The 24,495-nt window shown below is 44.6% G+C and overlaps 1 protein-coding gene across 3 annotated transcripts in view; it reads right to left on the bottom strand.

Moving 5' to 3' along the window:
• The window catches only part of ralgps1 (Ral GEF with PH domain and SH3 binding motif 1), a 347,167-nt gene that overhangs the window by 225,254 nt on the left and 97,418 nt on the right, over positions 1-24,495 (bottom strand). For 2 of the 3 annotated variants that reach the window (XM_051932300.1, XM_051932302.1), the window contains exons 3-5: positions 24,321-24,449; positions 21,741-21,845; positions 18,012-18,062 (exon numbers count right to left, since the gene is read on the bottom strand). In XM_051932300.1, the coding sequence (XP_051788260.1) occupies positions 18,012-18,062; positions 21,741-21,845; positions 24,321-24,431 (267 nt within the window). In that variant the 5' untranslated portion in view covers positions 24,432-24,449. Of the gene's footprint in view, positions 1-18,011; positions 18,063-21,740; positions 21,846-24,320; positions 24,453-24,495 lie in introns of all 3 variants that reach the window. The other variant, XM_051932301.1, reaches the window with a different exon arrangement.

The following is a 24,495-nucleotide window of genomic DNA, read 5'->3' as shown; positions in this document are numbered from 1 at the left end:
TGAGGAAAAAAATGAATTGAATCCATTTTGGAATAAGGCTGTAACATAACAAAATGTGGAAAAAGGGATGAAGCGCTGGGAATACTTTACAGATGCACTGTAAAATGCATTTCTCACTACTCAAAGCACGTCAGTGAGTGGGGAGCCACTTCAACCACCACTAACGTGCAACATCTACCTGGACGACGCGACGGCAGACATTTTTGCACCAATATACTCGCCACACATTAACTGTTAGGTGGTGAAGTTGTGAGAGAGAGAAAGAGACAAATAGAGACTGGGGATGATTAGGGGGCCATAATGACTAGGCCGTGGTGGGCAGTTTAGTCAGGACATTGGGGTACTCCCCTACTCATTACGAAGAATGCCCAGGGATCTTTTCCGATCATAGAGGGTCAGGACCTCGGTTTTACATCTCATCCGAAGGAGGGCATCCATTTTTGTAACACAGCGTCCCCATCACTGCACTGGGGCATTGAGATCCACAAACAGCCCACAGGGTAAGAGCTCCTTTCCCTTTGGGATTAATAAAAATTTTACTTATAGAAATTGAAATACTGCAGTGGGTTGGCACCCTGCCCGGGATTGGTTCCTGCCTTGTGCCCTGTGTTCGCTGGGATTGGCTCCAGCAGACCCCCCGTGACCCTGTGTTCGGATTCAACGGGTTGGAAAATGGATGGAAATTGAAATATATTAGTTTTCAAAATTGTTAGAAATTGCCGGGGAGGCGAATGTTCTAGTGCTGGAGCGCTGAGGTGGGCTCTGTTCGAAGGGTTGACACCTAAAGTCAAGGAAAGGTCCTAAAATGATTTCTGTTTACTAATCACAAACATTCTTTTTAAACCAATAGGAAAATGTGGATGTGAGGAACACACTGCGACTGTGGAGGCAACAAAACACAAAAGCATCACTTCGTAACGCAAATGATTGCGATTTTCTCACCGTGCTTGCAAGAAAATTCCAAAGCAGAGACATCCACAGAACAAGAAGCGAAGACAAAACCAAAGCCTTGCAGGAGACACAAGTCAATTACAGAGGGCTCTCCACCCCAGCTATCTGTTACCAGAACTGATGGCAATTAGTCTAACAATCAGACTTGGGGAGCCATCTTGGGAAATTCAGCAAAATGTCCTCGGCCCTAGACGTGGCAAATTAACTTCTAAACTAAGTGGTTTTTGGGAGGCATTCCTGCCGTAACTCAAGAACATCCTACGCTCCCCCCCGCAACATAATTTAAACAGTTGAACATGAACACCTCAAATCTCACCGGACCCTCACGTCAGCGAGGGGAGAAAAGGTGAAGCTGTGGAAATCTATTTTCAGGGCCTTTCCTTTCTGCCTTTCAAGCGCCGGTAATTTCATCCCAGGAGCCTCACACTCGAGGGAATGTGGAGCCAGCAGTTTCGAGCAAATTCTGCACCAGGTGCTCCTGCGAAAGCCATTCTGTGGTCAGGATTAAAATTGCTTCCTCGTTTTATTTATACAGCCTTAATGGAAGAAGTCTGGCCTTGCCATTAAAGCTGAGCGCTATGAACATGTCCAGATGCCTACGCTTACCGCTTGTCAAGTGCCAGACTCGGCTACACTGTGACCCCCTGAAAACAGGACATCAACAGAAAGAGAAAGAGAAATGGACGATTGAGAAAACAGACCTTCTGAAACAGCAGCCCACCACAAAGAAGTGACTGGACTCACTCAGATGAGGAGAGGAAGAAATACAACCCAGCAAGGGGGGTCATAAACATATGGATTAGCCATTAAGAAGAAGAAACGAGCCTCCAATCAGCCAGTCACGCCGTCTTTACTTTACAGGCGTCTTTATCACAGATGTCTTTGTGGTGTTTATGACCATCCACCAAGGATCAGAGATGTTATGAAAGTATAAAGGAAATAGAGATGAAAACCAGCAAAAGAACATCAGCAAGGCAGAGGCACACAAAGAACAGCAGTAGAGCCGAGCAATGAAGGCGTCTCATCACGCCGACTACGCCGTTCAGAAATGAGAGCTGAAGTGCAACTCTCATGTGTAACACACTCTTCAAAGATAGAAGATAGCTTGGTGGATGGATACTGAGGACAGAGAGATATGAAAGGCACGAGACTGTAGAGAAACACACACAGAGATGACAAAGGCGCTAATCTTAGTGTTCTGCCCCACATGCTCTTACTTGTTGAACTGAGCTCCTGCTTTGTCTTGTCATTTAGTAACACCCCTGTCAGTCACGTCCCACCCTCACAGTGGTGCTATAAATGTCTCACGTAAAACATTTAAATACAATACACCACATGTGTCTCATGTAGGCAACCCTTCATCTCTTGTTTTGGTCACATCTGAAGCGTATCTTTAAGGTCTATAAACCCCTCGGTCTGCTTAGGTGTGCTACGCAGCAATTTGGACTTCAGTCTACGCGCTTCTCTTTGTCTCGATCAGACCGTGGAAATCACTCGCTTTGTAAGAATCTTTAAAAGATGTTTAATGTATACAGTCGGCTATGTATTGATTTGGAAATTATTATTTATTGTCTTTGGTTCTACACCTGTATGTTTCTGTTTGTATATATGTCAGTTTACAATGAGGTACGTCCAGAAAAAGCCTTCAAGAAAGCTCACCCTTGTCATTGTTTATGTGGATGTAGATAGATAGATAGATAGATAGATAGATAGATAGATAGATAGATAGATAGATAGATAGATAGATAGATAGATAGATAGATAGATAGATAGATAGGAGTGAAAGGCACTATATAATAGATAGATAGATAGAGTGAAAGGCACTATATAATAGATAGATAGATAGATAGATAGATAGATAGATAGATAGATAGATAGATAGATAGATAGATAGATAGATAGATAGATAGATAGATAGATAGATAGATAGGAGTGAAAGGCACTATATAATAGATAGATAGATAGAGTGAAAGGCACTATATAATAGATAGATAGATAGATAGATAGATAGATAGATAGATAGATAGATAGATAGATAGATAGATAGATAGATAGATAGATAGATAGATAGATAGATAGATAGATAGATAGAGGCACTATACAGAAGATATATAAATGTTTAAAGAACTATAAAACAGACACAAGTGAAAACTGCAGAGAGTGATATCGTTACGTGTGAAAGGCCCTGTATGGTACAAAGACAGATGTGAAAAGCACTGTGTCATAGGGAGATAAGCAGATGTGAAAGGCACTACATACTAGATAGATAGATGGTAAATAGAAATTTAGATGTGAAAGGCACTATAGTAGGGAGACAGATATGAAAGGCAGTACATACTATTTCATAAATAGATAGACAGATATAAAATCCACTGTATAAAAGATAGATAGATATCAAAGGCACAATATAGTAACTACATGTGAATGACTCTACATAATAACTTTATAAGTGATAGATTAGACCTTCTTCATCTCTGTCACTGTCTACCTGATAAATAGTTAAAATTGATAAAAGCACTTTTTAAGGGATTAATAAATATACTCTATAATCTATCTATAATGCCTTATTCAAGCTCATATAGCGCCTTTCCTTGTTATTAATTATGCAGTGTGCTATCCATCTATGTGTTGCTTTGAGAGTAATTGATAGAAAAGGCGCTATATAAACACCTGAGAGACACATGCCGTGATGTCTTATCTGTCACTTACTGTATCTAGTGACTTATCTCTCTACCCATCATGAACCTCATAAATGACAAAACCCTTCCCACCCACCTTATATAGCTCCTTTTTGTATGTCTATCTTTATGTCACATTTTTAATAATGCAATGTTGTAAATGTGGGTTTTGGACTCAAGTTGGGTTCTATTTTTATTCATTTTTTGATCCTGGTGATTGTTTTCTCTCACTGATTATTCACTGTATATTTATTCAGGTAATGCCACTTCCTGCTGTGTTTTGGCACAGTGTTGTCAGACAGAACCAGACTCTGTTAGAGAGTTGCCAGCCCAGGGGCAGCTGAGATATAAGATTGAGGTGAACAGTACTATATAGTGCCTTTCATTGCTGTCTCTCTTGAGGGCAAATGGCAGGCCAAGGGCCAAAGCAGCAGACTTTGGAAGCCACATTGGCAAAGACAAGAACTGAAGACAGACTTGCAAATGCCATTTGCCCCGTAAGTGGCCTGACAAAGAGGAGAACAAACCACAGGGCAATACATCTGGAACGAGGCGACTGGGTGAAATTTGGCTTTTTATAGAAGCGTTTACGGAATAATGAATAAATAAATATAGGCACACACTATACTCTGAGCACACACCAGAGTGACTAAAAAGTACTTTAAAGAGAATAACAACTTCTGACTTGGCAGTCCCTGTCACAGGCATATTGCTGTTGGTATAAAGGACCCCCAGTCGCCTTTCTTGACACATTAATGCTGAATAATTCATTGCCTGAAAGTCCTCAGTGTTAGCGCCTCAGAGAGAGGATGTGCAGCATTGTTTACAATGGCACTCGGTTTTGTTTTAATCCTCTCCTGCTCTACTACCTCCAAGGGTTCCAGAGTGCGTCCCGTAACTGTGCCTGCTTGTTGATTTGGTGGGCCTCTCTTGAAGTGACATCACCAGCCCCGCACACCACACTGGCCATCAGAGAGTTGTAGACGATGTGAAGTTTGTCACAACCCACATTACCTGCCCACCCACTACCCCTACCCAGCCCTGCATTGATAATAATAATTAATAATAATAAGGAGCCTGCTCTGCCCTTTCTTCTATAGTTCCCCTGTGTTAGGAGACCAGTCCAGCCTGTCATTGACCCCCATGTACACGGCTTCACAGTGGTGAGCCAGCTTTATCAAAAAGCTGCTCTAATTAGTAGGATTTCCTTCTGTCAGTCAAATCAGTCATGTTTGAACCAATCAGAATCCACCAAGTACAGGGAGGCAGGACTCTTCATGTCTGGATTTGAGGCCCTCTGCACTCAGGGGGGAGTATTAAACTGGGCTGCACTGCTGGCTATAGCCACCAGGAGGCAGCACTGTATGGCAGCTGTGGGTCTGATGTTCACAGCACCCTCTGTTCTGCAGTTAGTGCTTTTCTTAGAATACTGAAGGCGTATATGATTTAGTAGCATTACTGGGGAGCAGGGTTCAACATCATAAATGGTAGGCGGCCATCTCAAAGGGTAGCCTCCGCTACCCCACCTCTTACAAGACACCTCCGAAAAGCACAGCTTAGCCACTGAACGGGAGCAAACATGGCGCTGCTGCTCCGAGAGGGAGACTTGCCCTCCTCTCGGTGGATCTAGGGGTCACGGCCTCACACAGACGAGACAGGGCCCAGCCCGCTGCTGCTGCTGCTGGCAGTCTTTCTCCTGCAGTGGCTTCGGAGGGTCACGTAGGCAGGATGTCATTTTCCTCGAGTTCTGCCAGGAGTGAGCTCATGGTCTCCGTTCCACTGCGGTCACGGAAGTGCGGCATGTAACACAACTTGCTTTCATAGTCGACCCGTGACTGGATATTTCCACAAGTGCCTCTTACAGTACTCACGCATACGACTGCTCATCTAACACAGACTCGAACACAAAGGTTGACAGATGGCTACGGCGGGAGGGTGGGCAGACTTTAAACTACGACACAGATCAAGAGCTACTTACTGTAAGAAGAAACATCAGGATGCCTGCTGTCTCCACGGGCAAACGAGAATTAATGATTTGAACACAAATCTGAGTGGCTTCGGGTGCAATGGCTTGTTATTTGTACACATTAGGTTAGGGTGTTGCAGCCGCAATGGGTGCAAGTTTCAAATTAACAGGAATCCTAAAGAGATGTTTCAGTAAACCTGGATTGTGAAGTTAACAAGGGCGGCGGGGTGCCACGTCATAAGTGGCATTGCAGGCTGCAGAGCACAAACAACACAAATGGTAGCAGAAACAAAGCACCTTTTGTTACAGCCCTGGCATTTCTGCCCTGTAACACTACATGACTTTTCCAGCGGCTTCAATTATATAATATTAGAAAGTCAGAGACGGGCACAATGCAACATGACCACCAGTTGTTTAGTCTAACATCCCCAACAACTCAGATAGATACATCTGTGACTCACGTTAAGTCATATGGGTGGGCTCGTGTGTGTGAGAGCGGACAACCAATGGGTGCCACGTGACCAGATGGAGCCACAAGGCCCTGACAAACTGTAAAGGGAACAAAGGACACGGCCACACCAGATGTTACGTGACAGTCCTTGGCTTATGTTAAGCCCCCCGTCACACTACACGACTTTTTCAGCCGCAGACTTCATTGATATACACTCACTGGCCAATTTATTAGGTAGTTCCGGGTTGGACCCCCTTTTTCACTTCAGAACTGCTGTAATTCTTCATGGCGTAGATTCAACAAGGTGCTGCTGATGTTGGTCCATAATTGACATGACAGCCATCACGCAGTCGCTGAAGATTTGTTGGCCGCACATCCGTGATGTGAATCTTCCTATTATTCCGCTGGCTTGAGATCTGGCGACTGTGGGGGACGATTTGAGTCCAGCGAACACATTGTCATGTTCAAGAAACCAGTTAGAGATGATCTGAGCTTTGTGACAGGGCGTGTTATTCTGTTGGAAAAGAGCCGTCAGGAGATGGTGGTCACAAAGGGATGGACCTGCAGTCAGCAACAACACTCAGGTAGGCTGTGGCATTTAAACGATGCTCAGCTGATATTAAGGGACCCAAAGCGTGCCAAGAAAAAATGCCCCACCACATCACACCACCAGCACCAGCCTGAACCGCTGATGCAAGGCAGGATGCACTCATGTTGTCGCCGCCAAATTCTGACCCCCACCATCTGAAAGTCGCAGCAGAAATCAGGACTCATCAGACCAGGTGTCGTTTCTTCCAATCTTCTGTTGTCTAATTTTAGTGAGCCGTGCGAATTGTAGCCTCGGTTGCCTGTTCTCAGCTGACAGGAGTGGCACCCGGGGTGGTTTCTGAATTTCTGTCTAACCGATAGCCCGAGGGTGATCTGGCTCGTAAGATCCTCGTTGTTGGGGACCCAAGTGGCTGGACCAGGCCAAGGGGTCGCCCACGTAACACCTGGCTGCGGCAGATAGAGGGTCATTTCTGGAGGGCAGGACTGGACCCTCGTGTCTGCCTTGGGGGGTTGCCAACCGGGATCCCGAGCTGTTTCGACGTGTGGTGGGTGCGGCAACGTGCTGTACCAGTGCACCGACTTGACTTGACTTGATAGAAGCTGCTAGGCTTTGCAACCAAGGAAGTGTGGAGCTGGCTGGCATTTTGTCCTGAGATTTTCACTTGTGTAGATCAATTTTGTACCCTAGTCCTGTAACACTTGTTCCCAAAGAGTCCCCCAGAAGGATGTTACAGTGCATCCAGAAAGTATTCACAGGGCGTCACTGTTTCCACATTTTGTTATGTTTCAGCCTTATTCCAAAATGGATTCAATTCATTTTTTTCCTCAGAATTCTACACACAACACCCCATAATGACAACATGAAAAAAGTTTACTTGAGGTTTTTGCAAATTTATTAAAAATAAAAAAACTGAGAAAGCACATGTCCATAAGTATTCACAGCCTTTGCTCAATACTTTGTCGATGCCCCTTTGGCAGCAATTCCAGCCTCAAGTCTTGTTGAATATGATGCCACAAGCTTGGCACACCTATCCTTGGCCAGTTTGGCCCATTCCTCTTTGCAGCACCTCTCAAGCTCCATCAGGTTGGATGGGAAGCGTCGGTGCACAGCCATTTTAAGATCTCTCCAGAGATGTTCAATCAGATTCAAGTCTGGGCTCTGGCTGGGCCACTCAAGGACATTCACAGAGTTGTCCTGAAGCCACTCCTTTGATATCTTGGCTGTGTGCTTAGGGTCGTTGTCCTGCTGAAAGATGAACCGTCGCCCCAGTCTGAGGTCAAGACCGCTCTGGAGCAGGTTTTCATCCAGGATGTCTCTGTACATTGCTGCAGTCATCTTTCCCTTTATCCTGACTAGTCTCCCAGTTCCCCACAGCATGATGCTGCCACCACCATGCTTCACTGTAGGGATGGTTTTGGCCTGGTGATGAGCGGTGCCAGGTTTCCTCCAAACGTGACGCCTGGCATTCACACCAAAGAGTTCAATCTTTGTCTCATCAGACCAGAGAATTTTCTTTCTCATGGTCTGAGAGTCCTTCAGGTGCCTTTTGGCAAACTCCAGGTGGGCTGCCATGTGCCTTTTACTAAGGAGTGGCTTCCGTCTGGCCACTCTACCATACAGGCCTGATTGGTGGATTGATGCAGAGATGGTTGTCCTTCTGGAATGTTCTCCTCTCTCCACAGAGGACCTCTGGAGCTCTGACAGAGTGACCATCGGTCTTGGTCACCTCCTTGACTAAGGCTCTTCTCCCGCGATCACTCAGTTTAGATGGCCGGCCAGCTCTAGGAAGAGTCCTGGTGGTTTCGAACTTCTTCCACTTACGGATGATGGAGGCCACTGTGCTCATTGGGACCTTCAAAGCAGCAGACATTTTTCTGTAACCTTCCCCAGATTTGTGCCTCGAGACAATCCTGTCTCGGAGGTCTACAGACAATTCCTTTGACTTCATGCTTGGTTTCTGCTCTGACATGAACTGTCAACTGTGGGACCTTCTATAAACAGGTGTGTGCCTTTCCAAATCATGTCCAGTCTACTGAATTTACCACAGGTGGACTCCAATGAAGCTGCAGAAACATCTCAAGGATGATCAGGGGAAACAGGATGGACCTGAGCTCAATTTGGAGCTTCATGGCAAAGGCTGTGAATACTTATGGACATGGGCTTTCTCAGTTTTTTTATTTTTTATAAATTTGCAAAAACCTCAAGTAAACTTTTTTCACGTTGTTATTATGGGGTGTTGTGTGTAGAATTCTGAGGAAAAAAATGAATTAAATCCATTTTTGAATAAGGCTGTAACATAACAAAATGTGCAGAAAGTGATGAAGCGCTGGGAATACTTTCCGGATGCACTGTACCTTCATTATGTTGACCTCTTTTGCAAGTCACTTTGGAATAAATCGTCTTCTAAGCAAATAAATGTAAATGTAACGAATTATTCAGTTTCAGCTTTACTCAATCAAAAAAGGCTGTGATATATAGCCGGCAGCTTATCCTGGCTAATACCCACAAGCCGCCAGATGGAGCCCTCCCAGCAACATGGCGGTGCCCCGAGTTCCAGCAGGGCATCATGGGCCTTGGAGTCTTTCATCACAGCCCTGCTGGATAAGGTGAGGGCCGCCAGGGACTTGTATTTTCCTTACAGCCCGGAAGTACTTCCCAGTGTCGAGGGGACGGCAAGAATGACATACTTCCGGGCTGAAGAAAAGAAGAAGTTTTCACCTGACTCGGAAGTGGACTGAGGGACAGAAACACTTCTGGGTTAAAGACTTTAAAAGGACTGTGAGAGATCCCAGTAGGGAGCCGAATTGGGAGGAAGGGTGACTGAGTTGCTGGGTGGAGTGGAGGAATTATTATTAAGTATTGTATAGTATTGATTTATTGAGTATTGTGGAGTGGGGGTGCTTGGTGCACACTATTATTAAAATAAATATTAATTCTTGGACTTTTATCTGGTGTCTGATGTGTGGTCTGAGGGTTCAAGGGGACGACAGCGCCCCCTATCTGTCACAAAGCTTACCACTGACACAATGTATTTGTTCATGTACTCCATTTCAACCAGACACTAATTTAATAATTTACATTGACATGGATGTATCCCCCCCCCCCCCAAATACTTCAGCCCCCTAGGCACCCCATCTCTTTACCATATTAACTCTTTCAGGGCTGATGTTGACTTTTGTCGAAATTCAGGGGCAGAGGACGGTATCCCGCCGTAAACGAAGACAAAACTCGCCGTTATGTTTTAGTTCAACCCTCTTTGCTAGAAGGCTTCGTTGATTTGACCTCGATTCCCTGCGCATGCGTGAGTAGCAAAGAGCAAACAGCCTCTATAATGGCATCGACGTCTAACGGGAGACCAAAGCGAATGCACAAAGCAAAATAGTCCGTGGACGACGTTTTGCGTATTATCGCCAGATTGGACTCCAATTTTGATGCAGGTGATCTGAAGATGGAGATTGCAAACGAAAGTGAGGTAACGGGCTTCAGCTGATTGTGGTGCTGAACACGCTTGTGTAGCTGATGAGCCAACGGCAACATTCGCCTGGGAGGACCACCACTTATGGTGGCAGGAGATACAAAACAGATCACGTGGCACTGCCACGTGAAGACAGGCCAGGCAGCCAGCCCGCCACGCTTTCCTGCTGGCCATCACCCTGCCCCTACACGACCACCAGAGACGGTGAACAGGAGCCGACAGCAGCCACACCAGCAGACATTTTACATGCGAAACCTTTGCTTTGTGTGCTTTTCAGAAAATGGAGTTGCCTGCAAAAAATATTCAGCCCTCAAAGAGTCAAAGGAAAGTGTAGTTCATCTAGTTACCACAAGAGGTGCACTTCCTTCCATTTCAGAAAGACAAAATGGCTGCTAGTGGGTACTCTGCACCTGGGCGCCTGGTCCATTTGGACTTTATAAATCTCAAAGTCCTGCTTCCACAAAACCCAGCTTGGGCTCGAGTGAGATGAGGCGGAGAGCAGCAGCAGCCCCAGCCTCCAGTGCTCAAGGCCCATCTGGCTCCTCACTGAAGACGGGACGGATCAAGGCCGGTTTGACAAGACAAACCCATTTATTCAAAAAGACGAGATCCGCTCCAAGTGGAAAAATGACAAAATGGGAGAAAACAAAGCAGAGCTTCGTATTCACTGAGCAATCCGAGGAATGTTTCCATCAGATGGAGGGGCTGTGAAACAGCCAGCTTGGCGTCTCTGCATGGAAAGCTCTCGACAGCAGATTGCTTTTATTCTCATTTATTGTTTCTGTATCCATAAAGCTCTTCTTCTCCCCCCTGGGGTTTAAAAGTCCATTTGCAGACGTCTGCAGAAACAGACAATCGTGAAGCCAAACTGGGCTCTGATGTGGGATAAGCAAACAGATTCACGAATGGAGTGGAAAAATGTCGAGGAAATCAATGAGAAGGGGGACGCCTCTGTAGGTTTGATTTGGGTTTGTCAATCTGCCCCTTTGTGTCTTTCAAACTGCTAATCTTTAGTTAAAAAAGAAATAAATAAGACAACTGAAAAGAGAAATGTTCAACAAAACTGACCTAAATGGAGATGGGAACTGATTAATAGTCACCTGAGGTTTGGACCTTAAATGAGACAAGAACTTCACCATGTCCAAAAGGTTACAGTTGGAACATCCATCCATCCATCCATTGTCCAACCCGCTGAATCCGAACACAGGGTCACGGGGGTCTGCTGGAGCCAACACAGGGCACAAGGCAGGAACCAATCCCGGGCAGGGTGCCAACCCACCGCAGGACACACACAAACACACCAAACACACGCTAGGGCCAATTTAGAATCACCAATCCACCATGTCTTTGGACTGTGGGAGGAAACCCACGCAGACACGGGGAGAACATGCAAACTCCACGCATGGAGGACATGGGAAGCGAACCCAGGTCCCCAGGTCTCCCAACTGCGAGGCAGCAGCGCTACCCACTGCGCCACCGTGCCGCCCACAGTTGGAACAATTTACAAAAAATAAAATAACAGAATTATAAAACGGCACATGAGCCAACGAGGCTGCTCAGTGACTGCAATCTGAAATGCAGAAATAAAAAGTCAGTTAGTGTAAGACACCTTAATGTGATGTGTAATGATGTAATGGATGTAGAGGCGGCCCACTCCTACATGTACATGGGGGTCAATGACAGGCTGGACTGGTCCCCTAACACAGGGGAACTACAGAAGAAAGGGCAGAGCAGGCTCCTTCTTATTATTAAATCTTATTATCAATGCAGGGCTGGGTGGGGGTAGTGGGTGGGCAGGTAATGTGGGGTGTGACAAACTTCACATCGTCCACACTGGCCATCAGAGAGTTGTAGTGTGCGGGGCTGGTGATGTCACTTCAAGAGAGGCCCACCAAAGCAACAAGCAGGCACAGTTACGGGACGCACTCTGGAACCCTTGGAGGTAGTAGAGCAGGAGAGGATTAAAACAAAACCGAGTGCCATTGTAAACAATGCTACACATCCTCTCTCTGATGCGCTAACACTGAGGACTTTCAGGCAATGAATTATTCAGCATTAATGTGTCAAGAAAGGCGACTGGGGGTCCTTTATACCAACAGCAATATGCCTGTGACAGGGACTGCCAAGTCAGAAGTTGTTATTCTCTTTAAAGTACTTTTTAGTCACTCTGGTGTGTGCTCAGAGTATAGTGTGTGCCTATATTTATTTATTCATTCTTCCGTAAACGCTTCTATAAAAAGCCAAATTTCACCCAGTCGCCTCGTCCCAGATGCTCGTCTATGTGTATTGCCCTCTGGTTTGTTCTCCTCTTTGTCAGGCCACTTACGGGGCAAATGGCATCTGCAAGTCTGTCTTCAGTTATTGTCTTTGCCAATGTGGCTTCCAAAGTCTGCTGCTTTGGCTCTTGGCCTGCCATTTGCCCTCAAGAGAGACAGCAATGAAAGGCACTATATAGTACCCTTCACCTCAATCTTATATCTCAGCTGCCCCTGAGCTGGTAACTCTCTAACAGAGTCTGGTTCTGTCTGACAACACTGTGCCAAAACACAGCAGGAAGTGGCATTACCTGAATAAATATACAATGAGTCCAAAACCCACATTTACAACACTGCGTCATTAAAAAAGTGACATAAAGATAGACATACAAAAAGGAGCTATATAAGGTGGGTGGGAAGGGTTTTGTCATTTATGAGGTTCATGATGGGTAGAGAGATAAGTCACTAGATACAGTAAGTGACAGATAAGACATTACAGCATGTGTCTCTCAGGTGTTTATATAGCGCCTTTTCTATCAATTACTCTCAAAGCAATACATTGATGGATAGCACACTGCATAATTAAGAACAAGGAAAGGCACTATATGAGCTTGAATAAGGCATTATAGATAGATTATAGATTATAGAGTATACTTATTAATCCCTTAAAAAGTGCTTTTATCAATTTTAGCTATTTATCAGGTAGACAGTGACAGAGATGAAGAAGGTCTAATCTATCACTTATAAAGTTATTATGTGAGTCGTTCACATGTAGTTACTATATTGTGCCTTTGATATCTATCTATCTTTTATACAGTGGCTTTTATATCTGTCTGTCTATTTATGAAGTAGTATGTACTGCCTTTCATATCTGTCTCCCGACTATAGTGCCTTTCACATCTGCTTATCTCCCTATGACACAGTGCTTTTCACATCTGTCTTTGTACCATACAGGGCCTTTCACACGTAACGATATCACTCTCTGCAGTTTACCGTCTTTCACTTGTATCTGTTTTATAGTTCTTTAAACATTTATATATCTTCTGTATAGTACCTCGATCTATCTATCTATCTATCTATCTATCTATCTATCTATCTATCTATCTATCTATCTATCTATCTATCTATCTATCTATCTATCTATCTATCATATAGTGCCTTTTACATCTGTCTATTTATCTATTATATAGTTCCTTTCATATCTATCTATCTATCTATCATATAGTGCCTTTTACATCTATCTATCTATCTATCATATAGTGCCTTTTACATCTATCTATCTATCATATAGTGCCTTTTACATCTATCTATCTATCTATTATATAGTTCCTTTCCTATCTATCTATCTATCTATCTATCTATCTATCTATCTATCTATCTATCTATCTATCTATCTATCTATCTATCATATAGTGCCTTTTACATCTATCTATCTATCATATAGTGCCTTTTACATCTATCTATCTATCTATCTATCTATCTATCTATCTATCTATCTATCTATTATATAGTTCCTTTCCTATCTATCTATCTATCTATCTATCTATCTATCTATCTATCTATCTATCTATCTATCTATCTATCTATCTATCTATCTAAATTTGTCACCCACTGATAGAGGCCCATAGAGGGTTAGATCCTTAGTAAATTATTAAGAATCAAAAATACCATCATATACTTGTACTCATTGACCTTGAAGTAGTCTATAATGACACCCGACATGCTTATGTTTGAAATGTGTCATCTTTAACCTTCTGGTAGTGGCTCTTAGAGGTCTAAGACTTTAGTCAGTCTATCAGTCATCTTCGCCAGCCCACCACAGTGTATCAATAATTAAATGCGCTATGAAATTAATTTTTGTTTCTTATTTATGTAGGTAGTTATTTCTTTGTTTATTACAGCGACACCAAACACAACAAGCAATGAAAACTCATTTCAGCCGCTACAGTCCAGGCGGCGGGCTCTACCGAGTTCTCTTCCTTTAATTGGTGAATCATCAGTTGTGTGAACGTCAATATCTGGCCATCAAGAGCCACCTTTACAGCAGACACTTCATATGCAGACCCATGATGAGGAATTCAGAGCTTCTTAAATTCAAGTCGCCCTCTGGACTTTTTCTTGTGTTTCTGTCCGCCACAGATGTGCACAGTCACAGCTTTTTGAGCTTCACTGTCCACTAGCGGTTTTAATTTCAGGTTGCATGCAGTGCGACCGAAATAGATAAATGAATACTTTGAAAAGGGCACAAATAAATAAGCAACAAACATATATTTCATGACACATTTAATGACTTAAGCTCATATATCATTGTGTCATTTATTTATTTACTAGCCATCCCTCGCGGCTTCACCCGCGTATTAGTGACACAGGACAGTGAGGAGGCCCCGTCCAGCTCTCTACTCCTGACGTCACTCTTCCCCGTCTCCTTGGCCCACAGCCTCTCTCTCGGATTAGCGTGAATAAATCACTCCTGCAAGTGAACTCTGATACTTAGCGCAATGAGAGAAGTCGCAAAATCAAGTGGAATGTTCAAGTAAATTCTAGAAAATAAAAAGTTAAAAGTAGTTCTCTCATTTGCTAACTAAGCGGAGTTAAGGTTACGCCTCGAGGCAGACACGGGAGTGAGGAGGGCCCCACAGCCTGATAAAGTCTTTCTCAAATTTGTGCAAATTCATTGGTACTGCAAGCGAACTCTGATACTCGCAGAATCAACTGGAATGTTCAAGCAAATTACAGAAAAAAACCCAATTAGTAGTTCTCTCATGAAAAGCGGACAGGCATACAAATGGGTCTAAAAAACTATTAAGAAATTTCATGCTTGGACCACGAAATTTTTAAAACCCTTTCTTAGCGAGCACCTATGGGCCACGGGTAACCTACATTCCAAATTTCAAGTCCCAAGTCCTCATGCTTTGGGAGATTTCGTGATGAATGAGTCAGTGGGATTTGGCTTTTATATACACAGTCATATGAAAAAGTTCAGGACCCCCTCTTAATTCTTTGGATTTTTGTTTCTCATTGGCTGAACTTCCTTTTAATATCTGACATGCCTTATGGACACAGTAGGATTTCAGCGGTGACATTAAGTTTATTGGATTAACAGAAAATATGCAATATGCATCATAACAAAATTAGACGGGTGCATAAATGTGGGCTCCCCAACAGAGATATGACATCAATACTTAGTTGAGCCTCCTTTTGTCCTCTAGACGATGTCCTCCTGTAGCCTCTGATGAGTGTCTGGATTCTGGATGGAGGTATTGTTCACCATTCTTCATACAAAATCTCTCCAGTTCAGTTCAATTTGATGGACACCCTGCTTCAAATCATCCCATAGATTGTCGATGATATTCAAGTCAGGGGACTGTGACGGCCATTCCAGAACATTCTACTTCTCCCTCTGCATGAATGCCTTTGTAGATTTCCAACTGTGTTTTGGGTCATTGTCTTGTTGGAATATCCAACCTCTGCGTAACTTCAACTTTGTGACTGATGCTTGAACATTATCCTGAAGAATTTGTTGATATTGGGTTGAATTCATCTGACCCTCGACTTTAACAAGGGCCCCAGTCCCTGAACTAGCCACACAGCCCCACAGCATGATGGAACCTCCACCAAATGTGACAGTAGGTAGCAGGTGTTTTTCTTAGAATGTGCTGTTCTCCTTCTGCCATGCAAAGCGCTTTTTGTTCTGACCAAATAACTCAATTGTTGTCTCATCAGTCCAAAGCACTTTGCTTCAAAATGAATCTGGCTTGTCTAAATGAGCATTGGCATACAACAAGCGACTCTGTTTGTGGCGTGAGTGCAGAAAGGGCTTCTTTCTCATCACCCTGCCATACAGATGTTTGAATTGTAGAACGATGTACAGATACACCATCTGCAAGATGTTCTTGCAGGTCTTTGGAGGTGATCTGTGGGTTGTCTGTCACCATTCTCACAATCCTGCTCATATGCCGCTCCTGTATTTTTTTTGGCCTGCCAGACCTGCTGGTTTAACAGCAACTGTGCCTGTGGCCTTCCATTTCCTGATTCCATTCCTTACAGTTACAGAAACTGACAGTTTAAACCTCTGAGATGGCTTTTTGTAGCCTTCCCCTAAACCAGGAGACTCAACAATCTTAGTATTCAGATCTTTGGAGAGTTGCTTTGAGGATCCCATGCTGTCCCTCTTCAGAGGAGAGTCAAAGGGAAGGAAGCACAACTTGTAATTGACCACCTTAAATCCCTTTATATCTCATGATGGGACACACCGGTCTATGAAGTTCAAGGCTTAACGAGCTCATCAACCAATCAGCATTGAGCAGTGACAGGCATTCAAATCAGCACAATGACAAGGGGATCCACATTTGTGCACAGCCAGTTTTTCACATTTGATTTAATTTCATACAACTAAATACTGCGTCACTAAAAATCTTTGTTCGGAAAACACCGCAGTACTCAGATGTTCCTAGAAAATGAAAGACAGACCACTGGTATCTTTATTGTTGAAAGGAGAGTCAATTATTATACAGGCTTAGAGGGGGTCCCAAACTTTTTCATATGACTGTATATTCCAAATTTCAAGTCCTAATGGTTTTGGAGATTTTGTGATGAGTGAGTCAGTGGAATTTGGCTTTTATATATATACAGTATTTATTCATTGCATTCGTAGTCTGAGTCCCGACCTGAATTGTATGGGTGGTTACCTACCAGGTAACGTTTGTGGTTGGTGTGCCATTTGGCAAACATCCGCCACGGTGCCCTCTTCAGTTGCAAGAAGCAGATCACGGAATGGTGCATAGTTTACTGTCAAATAATGCGAAGAGTACGCGACATGTCCGAGGTTCGATCCCTGAGAGGGAAGCAGTAGAGTGTGTACGCCTGATGAGCATAAATGAGGGCAAAACACGTGTTGCGTACTCTGCATTATTTGACAGTAAACTATGCAATATATATATATACATATATATAAAGATTGGGGGCGGCACGGTGGCGCAGTGGGTAGCGCTGCTGCCTCGCAGTTGGGAGACCTGGGGACCTGGGTTCGCTTCCCGGGTCCTCCCTGCGTGGAGTTTGCATGTTCTCCCCGTGTCTGTGTGGGTTTCCTCCCACAGTCCAAAGACATGCAGGTCAGGTGGATTGGTGATTCTAAATTGGCACTAGTGTGTGCTTGGTGTGTGTGTGTGTCCTGTGGTGGGTTGGCACCCTGCCCGGGATTTGTTCCTGCCTTGTGCCCTGTGTTGGCTGGGATTGGCTCCAGCAGACCCCCGTGACCCTGTGTTCGGATTCAGCGGGTTGGAAAATGGATGGATGGATGGATAGATAGATTGGCACATTTCACAATGCATTTATTTACTCACCTATGTATTTATTTATTTATTTTATTTTGTCCAAAATACTCCTCCATATACAACAGCTGGGAAATGAACAGTGGCACGAGCGCAGTGGCTGAGCATTTAATTTTGAAGAAGAAAAATACATTTAAAATATATATTTAATATATGACTGTTTCTCTTCAATGCATGCTAATTTTGTAAGAGTAGCCAGCAACAAGTTGACAATTTTCTGCAGCAGGTACACAAATGCGGCCCATGAGCGTACAAATCTGGGAGCAGGCATTGCAGTCAGGTGCCCATCGTCAGCATCCCGGCCACAAAGTGCGGTTTAAAATAAAAACAAAGAGTAAGAGAAAGCCACACTCACCTCGGGGTGAATCGCTTTGAACACGGGGGCATCCATTAAGGTTATCTGACTCTGAGGAAGAAAAAGAAACACAAACAATATGAGCGAGTGAACGTTTACTGAGAGAGCAGCTCCTCCAAAGTCCTTCAACTCTCCGGGTTCTTCTTAAAGTGCAGCATGATGGCGGGCAGTCTGCAAAGTATTATAAAGTCTGTCATGCCTTCATTTTTAATTCACATGTTCAGGGGTTATTGGGTGGTCTCTCTCTATACATCACTATGTATAAATATGAATTACTGTGGATGGATGAATGGAAACCCATTATAAATGGCAACTTGATAAAGGATGTACTGTGCAAGGTGCTATATAGGAAGAAATGTCCTTTACAGAACACGAGGGCTTTAATTTTACAATCAATCCTAATGTGCTGAGGGACACACCCTGAAAGGCACTATATTGAAAGCAGTGCCTTTACATCCACATTATATACAAGAGAGTCAGTGTAACACTGCAAGGCAATATAAAAAAACTGAAGGTCTTTAACTTTATAGCATAGAGTAACATGATGTGCAATACACCATGTAAGGCGCTATATACAGTGCATCTGGAAAGTATTCCCAGCACTTCATCACTTTTTCCACATTTTGTTATGTTACAGCCTTATTCCAAAATGGATTCAATTCATTTTTTTCCACAGAATTCTACACACAACACCCCATAATGACAACATGAAAAAAGTTTACTTGAGGTTTTTGCAAACTTATTAAAAATAAAAAAAATTGAGAAATCCCATGTCCATAAGTATTCACAGCCTTTGCCATGAAGCTCCAAATTGAGCTCAGGTCCATCCTGTTTCCCCTGATCATCCTTGAGATGTTTCTGCAGCTTCATTGGAGTCCACCTGTGGTAAATTCAGTTGACTGCACATGATTTGGAAAGGCACACACCTGTTCATAGAAGGTCCCACAGTTGACAGTTCATGTCAGAGCACAAACCAAGCATGAAGTCAAAGGAATTGTCTGTAGACCTCCGACACAGGATTGTCTCGAGGCACAAATCTGGGGAAGGTTACAGAAAAATTTCTGCTGCTTTGAAGGTCCCAATGAGCACAGTGGCCTCCATCATCCGTAAGTAGAAGAAGTTTGAAACCACCAGGACTCTTCCTAGAGCTGGCCGGCCATCTAAACTGAGCAATCAGGGGAGAAGGGCCTTAGTCAGGGAGGTGACCAAGAACCCGATGGTCACTCTGTCAGAGCTCCAGAGGTCCTCTGTGGAGAGAGGAGAACCTTCCAGAAGGACAACCATCTCTACAGCAATCCACCAATCAGGCCTGTATGGTAGAGTGGCCAGACGGAAGCCACTCCTTAGTAAAAGGCACATGGCGGCCCACCTGGAGTTTGACAAAAGGCACCTGAAGGACTCTCAGACCATGAGAAAGAAAATTCTCTGGTCTGATGAGACAAAGATTGAACTCCTTGGTGTGAATGCCAGGTGTCACGTTTGGAGGAAACCAGGCACCGCTCATCACCAGGCCAATACCATCCCTACAGTGAAGCACGGTGGTGGCAGCATCATGCTGTGGGGATGGGAGACTAGTCAGGATAAAGGGAAAGATGACTGCAGCAATGTACAGAGACATCCTGGATGAAAACCTGCTCCAGAGCGCTCTTGACCTCAGACTGGGGCGACGGTTCATCTTTCAGCAGGACAACGACCCTAAGCACACAGCCAAGATATCAAAGGAGTGGCTTCAGGACAACTCTGTGAATGTCCTTGAGTGGCCCAGCCAGAGCCCAGACTTGAATCTGATTGAACATCTCTGGAGAGATCTTAAAATGGCTGTGCACCGACGCTTCCCATCCAACCTGATTGAACTTGAGAGGTGCTGCAAAGAGGAATGGGCCAAACTGGCCAAGGAGAGGTGTGCCAAGCTTGTGGCATCATATTCAACAAGACTTGAGGCTGGAATTGCTGCCAAAGGGGCATCGACAAAGTATTGAGCAAAGGCTGTGAATACTTATGGACATGGGATTTCTCAGTTTTATTATTTTTAATAAATTTGCAAAAATCTCAAGTAAACTTTTTTCACGTTGTCATTATGGGGTGTTGTGTGTAGAATTCTGAGGAAAAAAATGAATTGAATCCATTTTGGAATAAGGCTGTAACATAACAAAATGTGGAAAAAGTGATGAAGCGCTGGGAATACTTTCTGGACGCACTGTAGCCGGATGTACTCCCAAGTCATGGGGTCGGAAGCCCCAAAATATTTCCAGGTTGAAGAATACCTCAAGTCCTCCGTTTGATCCAGAAGTGCTGGCAAGTCACAGGGACAGAAGAACGGAAGCACTTCTGGGTCAAGGACTATAGAAAGGACTACTGAAGACCCGGCAAGTGAGCCGGAGTTGGGAGGTAGAAGACAGAACTTGAGAACTGCACTGGTTTACTGTTTATTGATTGTGTTTATGGTGGATGTGGTGCTTTAATCCTCTGTCTCCGTATCTGTCTGTTGGGTTTAATGGGGTGACAGCGACCCCTGGTGCTCACACACTGTATCTATTACTTAGATTTAGGATTAGAGGCCATGGTGCCTGTAAAACAATACATAAACTGCAAGTCTTTAATTCAACAGTGTACAGTGGTATGCTGTGGAAAATACTTTGCAAGGCGCTACATAGAAAAAGGGTTTTCCACATAATAAATCAAAGTGATGACAGACAGTGTCACCCTAAAAGACACCATAAGGAATCCCAGGCCTTTAATTCTAACATGTAGCCTAGTGTTGTGAGAGCCACACACAGCAAGGCACTATATACAGTAAATGACACCGCCATAACTTTCTTTTTGTGGTTTTTAGAGCTGCCAGATGGGATGTATTCAGCACACAGCACTATGCGGTAAGACGCCATGTCCTCAACTTCACATTATTAACTAAGGTGATGAAGGAGGACAGTCGGCCTGGGAGGCGCTATATAGAATTCCATGAATTTATTCCCAAGTAACATTTGAAAGTGGCATGAAGTCTATTTCTAAATGATACTCTAGAGTGCAGAGGTAAGGTGTGCACCCTGGTAGATGCCACACTGGATATGGTGTCTTAACATTGGCATTAGATGCTTAAGGTTTAATGGAGGGCAAGACCCCCTAATCCCCCAAGGCACTCTGTAGGTAGGCCTGCCTTCATTTCACTGTCATAGCCTAAGGTGATGAGCAACAATGGCCTCCATATGTTAATATTATATTCTAAAGTGTTCAGGACTAGGGGCCTACCCACAGGATTCGGGGTCTTTACCCCTCAATATGTCTTGCATTCACCATGCAAGGCACTATAGAAATAAATAAAGGCACAAATAAACTTCCGTCTATCTATATAGGACATTGTATTCTCCATGTTACATTCTTAGGTGAACAGGGAGGGCATATAAACTGAAAAACAGTAAAATGAGGCGCAGGTGGCAACTTCTACATTAAATGACTGGAAGTGACACTGAACAGGACAGGATGTCACATTTTGTCACTTTAATTTTACGGACCCATGTGACTTTTTTTTTTTTTTTTTATTCCTCACCACTAGAATGAAGATGATTTTATGAATGCCTCTCAAAATAAAAATTCTGTCATCAGGACTGGTGGTTGAAGTCCCTCGAGGGAGCAAAATCCACTTCACCAAGGCACCATATAGCATTTCACTTCTATGCATACAGAACATAACGCATGTGATTTGGAAAGCCAACAGAGTGACAAGCAACTTACGGCAAACTCCTCGGGGGTGACCTTGAGCACATCGAACACCACGGCGTCGTAACTTTTAGCGCAGTCCCGCCTCCGCCCGTCCAGAGAGTCGGAGCTGCTGCTGCTCTGCAAGATGGAAGGGAGAAACTAGTAAAGTGCTGGCTGTGCCAAACTCAGGACCAACAAATCAAGTGACATTTTAATCCTTACAGAGCAAAGTAGGCCAAGAACTGCTAGGTGAGCCAGACCATAGAGTCTTGCTGTGCCCGGCTGCACTAAAATAAAAACAAGTAAGCCATGCCAACCCACATTAAGTGTACACTGGCATCCACATGCCCCCTTCAATTCTACACTCAGATCTGTAAGTGTGATAGGAGCTACACAGGACTTGTCTTCTGCTGCCCTCTTGTGGGCATATACTATTACTGCCACCCAGGTGAGCCAGACCATAGCGTTCTGCTGTGCCCGGCTGCACTAAAATAAAAACAGGTAAGCCGTGCCAACCCACATTCAGTGTACATTGGCATCCACGTGCCCCCTTCAATTCTACACTCAGATCTGCAAGTGTGATAGGAGCTACACGGGACTTGTCTTCTGCTGCCCTCTTGTGGGCATATATTATTACTGCCACCCTTTCTTTAAAAATATTTGGCAAGTGCTGGGGAGGCCACTAGGTGGAGTCTAAACAGGAGAGAAATCAGATAAGAAATCCATCCAACTACAGGGTCACGGGGGTCTGGTGGAGCCAATCCCATTCAACACAGGGCGCAAGGCAGGAAACAAACCCTGGGCACAGTGCCAGCCCACCACAGGGCACACACACCCACACACATTATCACACTAGGGACAATTTAGGATCGCCAATGCACCTAACCTGCATGTCTTTGGAGTGTGAGAGGAAACCCATGCAGACACGAGGAGAACATGCAAACTCCACGCAGGGAGGACCCGGGAAACGAACCCGGGTATCCTTACTGTGAGGCAGCAGCACTACCACTGTGCCACCGTGCCACCCAGATAAGATATTCAAACCCATTTTCAGACAGCATGAGGTGCAAGGCAGAAAATACGCTTGGTCAGGGTGCCTCATCATCACATGACCCATTCATGCCATTACCCATGATGGGCAAATTTACAACTGGCGACTGAACGCATGTCATTAGCATGTGGTAGAAAGCCTAGGAAGCATTTGTTGTCTGTGCCCGAGTTATGCCAGGCCTCACAGTATCCTAAATAGGTGTGGGATGCTGTACTGCTCTCTGTTCTTACCCAGAGTGCTCTCTGCTGTGCCCCCTGAAAGAAGGCAAAGTGAATTCACTCAACTCACAGCCACCAAAACACAACAATCCCTGTAATGGTACACTTGGGCCCCTGTTTCCTTTTGGGGGTGATATAGTGCCCTAGTTGGAATAAGTTCTTTTGTAATTGCGGCATTTTAAGTAACCGAAAACTATATAGATATGATATTAAAAGGCGATATCCCTCCCATGGTGATACGGCGGTAAAAATCATCCATCCATCCATCCATCCATCCATTTTCCAACCCGCTGAATCCGAACACAGGGTCATGGGGGTCTGCTGGAGCCAATCCCAGCCAACACAGGGCACAAGGCAGGAACCAATCCCAGGCAGGGTGCCAACCCACCGCAGGACACACACAAACACACCCACACACCAATCACACACTCGGGCCAATTTAGAATCGCCAATCCACGTAACCTGCATGTCTTTGGACTGTGGGAGGAAACCCACGCAGACACGGGGAGAACATGCAAACTCCACGCATGGAGGACCCGGGAAGCGAACTCGCCTTACTGCGAGGCAGCAGCGCTACCACTGCGCCACCGTGCCACCCCGGGAAAAATCACATAAGAGAAAATAACTCGGCTTTCTTTACTGACAATTTACGCGGCATAACAGACGAGGAAGCCGATGGACAGATGGGTGTTGACGTCATCTGTCCTGAAAATCCTTTCAGCGCAGTGACGAAAATGACAAACTATACACAAAGTGTTGTCATGGCTTCCTTGTCTGTTATGCTGCGTAAATCGTCAGTAAAGAAAGCCGAGTTATTTTCTCTTATGTGATTTTTACCGCCGTATCACCATGGGAGGGAATATCGCCTTTTAATATCATATCTATATAGTTTTCGGTTACTTAAAATGCAGCAATTACAAAAGAACTTATTCCAACTAGGGCGCTATATCGCCCCCCAAAAGGAAACAGCCTCCCATTATTTCAAAGGTCTCTTGAGTGCCACTATTGTAAATCAAGTGCCACCTGGCACTCCTTTGGGACTGTCAACTTGTAACTAGCAGGGTCACACCTTTAAGCTACATTTTATAGAATGATCAGACAGTGGCCACCCAAGGGGCACCTTGTTGTTCATCAGGCTTGTGTCAAAGGGCACCCTTACCCCAGTAAACCAACACCTTGGCATGGGGGCAACTGGCTTTAGTAACTGAATGGAACGGCAACATGGAATCCATTTACAAGTGACCCCCAAAAATAACAGCAGAAGTGAAAGGAAGGGTGGGCAGCAAAAAACACCCAATGGTCCTGCGGGCTTGGGGGGTGGATGAGGGGGGTTTGTTTGCTCACCTCTGGAGGGGTGGAGGCGGCCGGCACACTGGACATCAGACCATTCTTCTTGTACATGCTCTCCTGCAGGCTGTGAGTGGACGGGAGGTCGGCCTCAGCTGGTGGACACATGCGACTCCGGCTCTGACCCTGCTGGACAAGAGGGGGGTGGGGGGGGGGCGACAATAAGAGGGGT

Source organism: Erpetoichthys calabaricus, chromosome 9, assembly GCF_900747795.2.
Source record: "Erpetoichthys calabaricus chromosome 9, fErpCal1.3, whole genome shotgun sequence".
NCBI classification, from domain to species: Eukaryota; Metazoa; Chordata; class Cladistia; order Polypteriformes; family Polypteridae; genus Erpetoichthys; species Erpetoichthys calabaricus.
The sequence above is the reverse complement of the archived record's forward strand: the minus strand, read 5'-3'. Positions and strand labels throughout refer to the sequence as shown.